Genomic DNA, 10,677 nt, shown 5'->3' with positions numbered 1-10,677 from the left:
TGAGGACTTGTTAAAGCTAATTAATATTTTGTTTGGCAAAGAGGTGTTACCCAGATCAAAATATTTGTTCAACAAGGTCTTTAAAAACAACTCGGACATAGTGGAGTTCCACTTCTACTGCAAAAGCTGTAAAATGTACATTGGCACGCAAAAATAAATAACCGATGCAAACATTTTGCATTGTGCAGTCTGTAGCGCCCCCATTGAAATCAGTTCCATGAACAGTGCAAGCTTCTTTATCAACGTACCAATTGCACCTCAAATTCAGGCACTTCTTGAAAATCCAGACATTCAAAACGGCATGAACTACAGACACCAAAGGCCACATGATGAACATGTCATTTCTCACACCTTTCAATAGGGCCAGTATGGCCATACTGGCATACTCACCCTTGGCTGAACATAGCCTGGTCAAGGTTTCCCCCTGGTGGACGTGTCATATATACTATTCTCTGCCTATCGGGACGTAACTCGGACGGCGCTGAGTCGGGTCTGGTGGCCTTCGCAACGCTTGGCACGGCGACTCGCTCGGCTAGCGCCTCGCTCGGCGGTGCCTCATGTGGCTCAAGGCCACCAGACACGGCGCGCCTCCGTCAGGACATCAGTGACATTATCACCAGTCACAATAGGTGATAATGACATACTGAGACAGTGAGTATGCCAGTATGGCCATACTGGCCCTATTGAAAGGTGTGATAACGGCCATACTGGCCCTATTGAAAGGTGTGATAACGGTCGAATGGGGTGCGACATCAGGGATGGAGATCCCTGATGTCATAAATACGACCTGCTGTCTCAAATAAGTTCATATATAGAGATCCCTGATGTCATCAATATTTGTACTGTATATGGATATATGTCAGAACCTGGTGGTTCCATATGTTGATCCTTCTCCATCCATCCTTCCTCTTTGATGTCTCCCTTTTGACTGATGCCTGTCCATTTAAACTTTAGATAGGCCTGCCCCAAAGTTATTTGTGCATCTGGCAAAAACTAGAGTTCTCAACAGGCCCGAAAATTAAGGCCCGGCCCTACCTAGGCCCTCATCAAAGCCTGTACACTCAAGACACTTCCCCTGCTGCCAACCTTAGATCTCCATATATGGAACTGGCCTGTTCTGACATAAAATATGTTGATCTGACCTCATCAAAACCTGTACACTCAAGACACGCTCCATATATATATTTGTCCACTTCTGGAAGTTAGACACAATCGGGGATCCCAGCATTGTAAATGTATTTTCTAACCTATACAATCAATATGCTTTATTTTTTATGTGCTTTATTTCAACTTTGAAATTTCACCCAAATGTGGGTTCGCCAAAACAATGTACCTGTGTGTTAATTAAGGATGTGTGTGTATAATATATGTATGCGTGTGTGTCATTGAACACAACGTTGGAGCCAAAATGCTTTATTCTCTATTTTGTTATGTTTTAATCGGGCCAGTTCCAAGTAAGAGTACTTGAGGGTGGTATCGGAACAACTGTAGTTCTCATAATGCTGTCTGCTCATGGCCGAGAAAGCACATGTGGGCTAGTTAAAAAGAAAGCCCCCCCCCACCACCTTGGTAGCCACAGAAACTCTGCTTTTGCATGTGAACAGTGCACTTTTCATTTCATTTTATTCCTCACAAAGATGCCATTGACTGACCCTGTATCTCAAATGGTCAAATAAATATTTGATTGAGGAATATAATATGCCTTTTGTATTTATATCAGCAAAATGTATTTTATGTTAGACGTTGGGGGAAATTAAGATTCTCATTAAAATAAACTATAAAAATGCCGCCCTCAACTAACCAGTTAATCGATAAGGTTATTGTCTCCACCAGGCCGAAGGCATGGGGAGAGAGTATGTTTTGCACTCCGTCCGTGTGTGTGTGTGTGTGTGTCCGTCCGTCCGTGTGTCCGTCCGTGTGTGTGTCCTTCCGTCCGTCCGTTACCAGCTAATCTCCGGCACTGTTAACCGGTCGATGCCACACTTTGCACACACACTCCCTGGATGCCAACGATGAACCTCTGCCCCTGATTTTCCAGAACGGCCTGTTATAGCGCCACCATGAGGCAGCTTTTCACATGTTTTACCTAAAACTGCACCGATCTGCGTGAAACGTTGCATGCACCCTCCCTAGAGGCCAAGGACAAACCGTTGACCTGCATTTTCCGCATCTGCCTTTTATAGCGCCACCAGGAGGCCGACCTTTGTAAAACACATTTTTTTATATTACTCCTCCAGATTCTGTCCAAAAATCTCACAAATCGTTACACACTATCTCTATGGTCATGTGCTCAAGTCGGATCTGTCCGATATTTCATATTCCATCCTAATTGGCTATAATTAGCTTTCACAGTTTGCAAGATTGCCCCGTTTTGAACAAAAGCCTCAAATCATGAACGCAGCATGCAATTTACGTGAAATCTTTCACACATTTTCTTACTAGGCTGAGGAATATATCCCACCCTTTTCACATTGGCCTGTTATAGCGCCACCAACAGGTTGATTTTTGCAAAACACATTTTTGGAACAAAATGCCTCAAAAACATGTTTATATTAATCCTAAACATTTTGCCAAACATCTCACACAGTCCTATCCTCCTGGTGGAGACCTGTGCCCAGAAGGGCACTTTTTCTAGTTATCAATTAATTGATCATTCCCATCCCTAGTCTCAGTCATATAGCTCACAATTACGTTTGGTAATCAAGCACCAGCTACAAGCTGAAACTGATGAGCTGTGGGTTTTGAACAGTTTATGTTGTCTTTACATTGCTTAAACCTATGTGAGCAGTAGTGGAAAACATTTCTTAAGTTAAAGTATGAATACTGGTAGTAAAAGTCTGGTAATATTTACTTAGGTAAAAGTATTGGTATCAAAATGCACTTAAGTATACCAAAAGCAGAAAGTACTCATTATGTAGAATGCTTTCAAATGCTTAAAATGTATAAAACATATTTTGAAACTGGATCTACAAGTTCACAATTGGGAACTTGTAGATTGGTCATTTTCAAATGGCCTAAATCTAAGGTGGTTTCCCTACTGTACTTGAGTCAACAAACTGTTGACTCAAGTCAACTGTTGACTCAAGGGGGTGCCATTTTCCCTTTGTTTTTTGCAGATGGGTTCCCAGATTGCTGTAGGTTTTGTAATAAAAATACAAATTAACTAGTAACTAAAGTTTTCAAATAATTGTAGTGGAGTTAAAGTACAATATTTGTCTCTGAGATGTAGTGTAAGAGTAGTAGAAGTTAATAATAATAAATCAAAATGTACTGCAATGTTATTTAACACCCTCCAAAATACATTACATAGTCCTACACAATGACAGTTGGATCACTGTCATTGTGATAATAAAAATGGTTAAATTAAAATGTACCTTTCTTGTTTTTTGTTTACTGTACATGTGTAAGCAGATATGTTAAAGTATTTAAAATATATAAATTGATGGGGGGGGGTCTCAAGGTTCGGGGACCCCCAGGGACCCCCCTCACATGGTAACTGTCATTTCTCAACCATTTTGGACGGGGGTGGGTTCGTTGGAATCGTGTCGCCCCCCTGGGGGCGTTTGTGGGGGTCTCAAGGTTCGGGGACCCCTGGGAACCCCCAGGGACCCTCACAAGGTTCGGGGACCCCTGGGGACCCCCACATGGTAACTCTTTCATTTCTCAACCGTTTATACAATGACTACTGTACCGATGGCAGCATGAATATGTACAAAGTAATGCATGAGACCAGCTAAACCATCATAGGCCAGCTTCACCAGCATAGCTCATGCTGGTGAAGCTGGCCTATGATGGTCCACCAGCTAGACCAGCAAGGCTCATGCTGGTAGACCAGCATGAGCTATGCTGGTGAAGCTGGTGAAGCTGGCCTATGATGGTCCACCAGCTAGACCAGCAAGGCTCATGCTGGTAGACCAGCATGAGCTATGCTGGTGAAGCTGGCCTATGATGGTCCACCAGCTAGGCCAGCATCACCAGCTAAGCTCATGCTGGTCTACCAGCATGAGCCTTGCTGGTCTAGCTGGTGGACCAGCATGGTCCACCAGCTAGACCATCATAGACCATCATAGACCAGCAAAGACCAGCAAAGACCAGCAAATACCAGCAAAGACCAGCAGGGAAATCATGCTGGTTTTTCTAGCAGGGCTGTAGCCTACATGTTGTTTATGCTCCGGAGTCCAGACCCATGCAGTTTAATAATATACAGTCACAACAGAATGCACACTGCTGTCTCGTGTCTCATCACAATCCCAATGCGCCACCCGTGAAGTCGGGGGGAAAATAAAAAACAGGCTGCTAGTGTTAGTGTAGGGTCGGGGATCGTTAGCTTAGCGCGTAGCTACTGATTCAACCCACTGATTGAACTTCATCTCCGCCTGTAATCTAGGTTATTTTTTTATTGACAACGTGAACGAACCCCGACACCAGCGCTGCAAAAATAGACAGATCTACAAGCTCTCAACGCGTAGCGAACGGCGCTGCAAAAACAGGCAGGACGCGATGCCTTGAGAGCTTGTGGATCAGCCTCCCCGACGGTGCGGGGAGTAGGCATGCCACGGTATGAGATTTTACAGTACGGTACGGTGCCGGTATTGAAAACCTATACCTCGGTATTCCACGGTATTTATATTAAAAAAAATAAAAAAATAAAAAAAATTGCCCCCCCCCCCCCCACCTATGTCTAGTGACTACCCCCACCTCCTTATAAGCCCTTTTTTGTTCCCCAACCTGTTGGCCTACATATCTTATTTTTTTATTTTTACCTTTTATGATAATTTGAATTTTGTTATTTGTCATGTGACTTGTCATGATTATGAATTGGTTACCCAGGACCGAATGGAAACAAGACTGCAAGGACTTTTTTCAGTGATCCCTTTGGACATGTGTTTGACTGTACCCTATAGTGATTACATTTCTGCCAATAAAGTATTCAATCAATGAATCAATAGCTATTCCCCACTGCATTTCACTGTACTATGGCTCCCCCTAATGCCCGTTTTGTACCCTGCACGCTGGAGCAATCTGCTCCAGGTAGTGCAATCTGCGCATGGTCACAACTGCGTGTCTCTGTGTTGACAGTTCACACTTTTAGTTTAGTACATGTGGAAATATGGAATATACAATTGGATCTGGGTGTCTTTCAGCAACACTAACTCAAAGGTAGGAAGCAACTTTTCAATCTACTGCAGCTGTGTGGTGAAAATAAATGTTTTGCCTTAGTCTGGGAGTGGAGTTGCACTGCATGCGCGCAGCATGCGCCGCCCACCAACGCTGTATTAAAATACCGTAAGCTCGGAAATCTCACGGTATCAACACCGTGGCTGTTCCTGTCGCGGTATTACCGAAATTCGGTAAACCGCGGCATGCCTAGCGGGGAGGCAAGAGTTCTCCGGGGAGGAGGAGAAGTTACCAGGGCAGGCTACATGTTGCTGCGGCTAACAACACTGTCACCAGCCAGTGGTTGTGATGTTAGCTCTTGGCTTGCAGCTGCTTGTCCGTTCCAACTTCACTTCATCTCCACCTGTAACTTATTTTTTATTTTGTTACCCTGGCTGCGCAGCTGCGCTGCAAAAATAGACGGATCTACAAGCTCTCAACGCGTAGCGAACGGCGCTGCAAAAACAGGCAGGACGCGGCGCCTTGAGAGCTTATCGCCCAACCTTAATGCAAATGTGTTGTTTTTTTTTTGGGGGGGGTGCAGGGGGGTGTTCAGTCGACTATCAGTCGACTAACAGCAAATGTATTCATATTAATTTCGACTATACAAATCCTTAGTCGGGGACAGCCCTACTAGGAACAGACTTTATTAAGAAAAAACAAAGCAAAACATAACAGATACAACAACAGTACAGGGTTAAAAAGATAAAAGGATAAACGAGGAAAAGGGGGGAGGGGACATCCTAACCAGACCTCAGCTGGGGAAAGCTATCCTGAAGAGGTGGGTTTTGAGTGAGGTTTTGAATGAGAGGAGAGAGGGAGCAGCTCTGAGATGGTTGGGGAGTTCATTCCAGAGTTTGGTGGCCGAAACATAGAAGACATATGGTTCGAGAAGATCGGAGGGGTAGGGGGAGCCAGGTTATTGAGAGCTTTGTAGGTGGTGAGCAGGATTTTGTAGTGAATTCTTTGTTTGACGGGAAGCCAGTGTAGGTCGTGGAGGACGTGTGTAATGTGGTCTCTGGAGCGTGTACTGGTGAGCAGGCGGGCAGCGGAGTTTTGCACGTGTTGTAGTTTGTTATGCAAGGTCAAATCATCCAATTCTGATATATTACTATTTTGCGACCGAAGGTCGTGGTTACTATGAAAACCTGCATCTCCGTTAGTTAGTTAGTCACTCACGTCTCCATATATGGTATCGCGCCTTGTGACATCTCGTGCATGTCTGGATCGCATCTTGGTGAACTCTTGCAGTGTGTGATGCCTCGTCGGCGATCAATTGTTTAGTGTGAAAGCCACAACGATATAATGACAGACGATTTAAAAAAAAGACTCCTCCAGTGTGAAATACATAACGATCTGATGACTCGCCGACAACTTTAGGTTTAAATAGCCACTCTGATCAGGTAAAGAGTGCTTGAGGCTAGTCACCTGATCAGGTAGGCGCGCTCACGAGTTGCCTGCCTGAACTAGCTCCGCAGGCTTTGCATCATTAACGGTCACATTACATTATTATTGCGTCAATATCGTTCAATACTGGTGAAATATCGGCGGAAAAATATTGGAAAGATACATGCTGCTTCTTACCTACGAGGAAGGTCAGAAAATATGAAGGAGGCCCCATGGCCCAGATGACACCACGGGAGGGAGTGTAGACGGCCTCGGCAGTACCCATGATGTAGGCTCCTCCAACATAGGTGGCTGAATGTGAAGAAAAAGCAGTTAAGACAAAAGAGTATTAGCCACAGGCTCTTAATACTTTCCATTGGTTAAATATGTACTGCAGAAAACCCACATAGAAGACTTAAACACTTTCAACCTGGCGTCCCTATTTTGGCAAAATGTTTAGCTCACAACACGTCACATCTTTTCAGTACTTTTGAACGACGCTCTCAAACGACGATGTAGTACCAAATTTGTTTTTAATTTTAAAAGTAAGTAATACTTGTAAGGTTTCTGCCTGACACCAACAAAATAACACCCAGTGGTTCAAACTACAGTGTGAGAACAGGGGGGTCATGGGAAACTGCAATCTCACAGAGAATTGTTGTTCTACCTAAAGCTGACAATCTGTTACAAGTCTAGGACCTGGCTAAGATATGTATGCACTTCATTTAGGAGAGAATATCTCAACTGTTCTTGGCTAATATGACCCCTGGGAATAACTTGGGAACTGTGAAATTTCTCTATCTGGGGCGAAATACCCGAAAATGACCTTTTTAAAATGACCACTACTTCAAACATAGCTCTATCTTCTAAACCGTTGCAGCTACAGATTTTCTGAGGTGCTCAAAATACTAATGTTTGTTGAATCCGTGCCCGAGCCAGCAACCCTCCATGTCATCATATGCATCATAGTGTCCAAATCCAATATGGCCGCCTGTCCACCAACTGAAAAAGGTTTTGTCTAGAACTGAACCACTAGCTTTATTTCCAAAACATCTGACATGTGCTTTCCCTCTGATCCGTTCCTGATCCTATCAATCCTTGTTACTCCCAGAGAGAACCTCAACATTTTAGTCTCTGCTACCTCTAGCTCTGCTTCCTGTCTTTTCCTCAGTGCGACTGTCTCTAAAACATATGTTTACAGATGTAATTTTATTGAAACAATAGAATAATAGCATAAGAGCATAATACTAGCTTAATAATGTATGCTGAGCATTAGTCAAATGTGTATTGAATATTAACAGTATGTTTAAATTAGAAGCGCAGCCACACGTGCGCACACACACACACACACACACACACACACACACACACACACACACACACACACACACACACACACACACACTAAGGCTGTCCCCGAACATTCAGGGTTCGAACTTTCGCTCGTTAGGGTTGGCACTCGAATCTTAATTAATGGGCTTGAACCATTTTTTTCCCTTTTTTAACTCAAATATTTATCGGTTGAGAATGCGATATGCATAATAAGAGTACTATGTTAATGTTGTGTTTACATGTTACATGTTTAGATGTTATTAATAATCAGGGGGACACACAACCGATGCGCCAGTGCGCATACGTCGTCAAAATATTTTCTGTGCGTAGATCAAAGGCATGCAAGGCGCATTTGCGCACCAACAGCTGAGAAATCTGAAAAGGAGCTCAAATGTGATGTTAATGTCCTGTAAGTAGACTTAGAAATAAAACTAGTGTTGACTAATCATTACATGTGGCTCTTATTTTGAAGAGGAAGTTAGTGCACAGAAAGTCCGTTTCAGTTGTAAACAAGCTACTATGACAACCCCCCCCCCCCCCCCCCCCCCTTCGGAGTTCGAAGGTTATTTTTTAAATTAATTAGAAACGAATGGTTCTATGGTTCGCTCGAAAATTCCTGCCGAAGGTTCGAGTCCTAAAAACAGGGCTAGGGTACAGCACACACACACACACACACACACACACACACACACACACACACACACACACACACACACACACACACACACACACACACACACCTCTAGGACAGGGGTGCCCACACTTTTTGTACCTGAGGGGGCTTTAGAATAGCGGAACTGGCGTTACATAATAAGACAAACAAGACAAACACACTTGCCTACATATTCTGGCCAATCTTTGGACATGTAAATCGGAGTTGATCTTTTCAGGCTCCAAGGTGAGAGTGGGGTTTATGTGAGATTCCTGCACTCCTTTCCCATAGTCAGGGAAGGCTGATGTTGGTCAAACAATGGTAGCAAGAACCTTCCTCCTACTGATTCAGTTTGTCTAAAGGCCACTACATCCCAAATGTCATTACATTGGGCTGGTCACCGACTCCACGGCTAAAACTTGGGAACCTTACTGGACTCATCTTGTAGATGCCAGTAAAGCTTGCACCATCCTCCTCCACTAAGGCTGCAACAGTCATGTAGGCCTACTGGACACAAAGAAAATGCTGCAAAGCTGGAATCCTTTGCACCTTGATATATAGAAGTTCTATGATCAGGACAAAACAAAGTCTTCTCCATGAAGAATCAAAAGGACGGAGCACATGCAATGTGTGTGTGTGTGTGTGTGTGTGTGTGTGTGTGTGTGTGTGTGTGTGTGTGTGTGTGTGTGTGTGTGTGTGTGTGTGTGTGTGTGTGTGTGTGTGTGTGTGTGCGTGCGTGCGTGCGTGCGTGCGTGCTTCTAATTTAAACATAGGACTACTGTAAAAATGTATACACCTTTGACTAATGTTCAGCATAATTTATGATGCTATTATTATTATGATGCTATTATTCTATTGTTTCAATAAAATTACATCTGTATACAGGTTGTTTCTATTCTCCAATTTGATCAACTCTACACTCAAATCTGGATGAAACTTGATTTTTTTTATATATAGGCCATACAGTATTTGTAATAAGCAAATCAGAGTGCTCTAGATGGATTGAATCATACATATGAGCATTCCAATGTGTTTCTAATGCTCAAAAAGAATAGACACCAAGTTTGACAAAGTAAAACAAATTGTCAGATAGTCGCCATCTTTGAAATATGCAAAATAGAGGTTCAGCCACGCCCAGTTATAGAGATAAGCATTCCAAAATGTTTATAATTGCCAAAAAACAGACACCAAGTTTGCATTCATAGCTTATGTGGTTCAAAAGTTCTAGATAAAACCTTTTTCAGCTGGCGGACTGGCGGCCATATTGGATTTGGCCACTATGATGACATTGAGGTTTGCTGGCTCGGGCACGGATTCAACAAACATGAGTATTCTGAACATTTTGAGCACCTCAGAAAATCTGTAGCTCCAACGATTTAGAAGATAGAGCCATGTTTGAAGTAATCATTTTAAAAAGGGCGTGGTCATTTTCGGGTATTTCGCCCCGGATAGAGAATGTTTCTCTGATTTATGTCATAATTGTCTCACCTGTCATTGTGAAGATGCCAATCCAAATGTTGATGTTGCGTCCTCCTATCATGGTGACTTCACTTCTGGATCCTACACATTTCTTCTCCTCCCTCCTGGATTTCTTAGAAGCCCAGACCCCCATCCCCAGGATCAAGGCATAGAAGACCAACACTGCTACCAACCCAGCTATGTTTAGAGCCATCGTGAAACTGTAACACACAAATGCAAGCAGACAGGATGTGTTAACATATTGAAATGTCCTTGAGCAAGATATTGAATCCATAACGTGTAAGTCACTGAACGGCCCTGCGTATTCTAGTTAATTTACATTAATTAATGTGCACTACTGTCTGACAGACATTTAAAGGGGAAGTCTCTGCATTTTTGTGTTCTGCTAAAAAACAGCTGCTTAGTAACAAAGGGTTATTTGTAACTAAATGTGAATTTATAACTAAATGTGAAATTAATGTTATTGTGATGAAAAGAAAAGTGTGACTATGTTTTTTTATTTGAGAAAAGGGGAAAATAATAATAATTTTAATCAAAACAGATTTCTGTTACTAGGCCTAATAAATATGCTTTATCACAGTATCGGCACCTTAACCCATTTAGGTCTGAGGCCGATTCTAAAAACGCCTCTAAATCCTGACCTAAGGTTTCTGAAAAACTTCAAATATTTA

At 42.9% G+C, this 10,677-nt stretch overlaps 1 protein-coding gene across 1 annotated transcript in view; it reads right to left on the bottom strand.

Moving 5' to 3' along the window:
• LOC306941131 (high-affinity choline transporter 1-like) overlaps positions 1-10,199 on the bottom strand; it is a gene marked incomplete at its 5' end in the record, with an annotated part of 46,244 nt that extends 36,045 nt beyond the window's left edge. Inside the window, 2 exons of the mRNA XM_079526444.1 lie at positions 6,742-6,855; positions 10,016-10,199. Coding sequence (XP_079382570.1) covers positions 6,742-6,855; positions 10,016-10,199 — 298 coding nt within the window. The remainder of the gene's footprint in view (positions 1-6,741; positions 6,856-10,015) is intronic.
• Positions 10,200-10,677: the final 478 nt, after the last annotated feature.

Source organism: Electrona antarctica (genome assembly GCF_951216825.1).
Source record: "Electrona antarctica genome assembly, chromosome: 17".
Classification (NCBI taxonomy): Eukaryota; Metazoa; Chordata; class Actinopteri; order Myctophiformes; family Myctophidae; genus Electrona; species Electrona antarctica.
The sequence above is the reverse complement of the archived record's forward strand: the minus strand, read 5'-3'. Positions and strand labels throughout refer to the sequence as shown.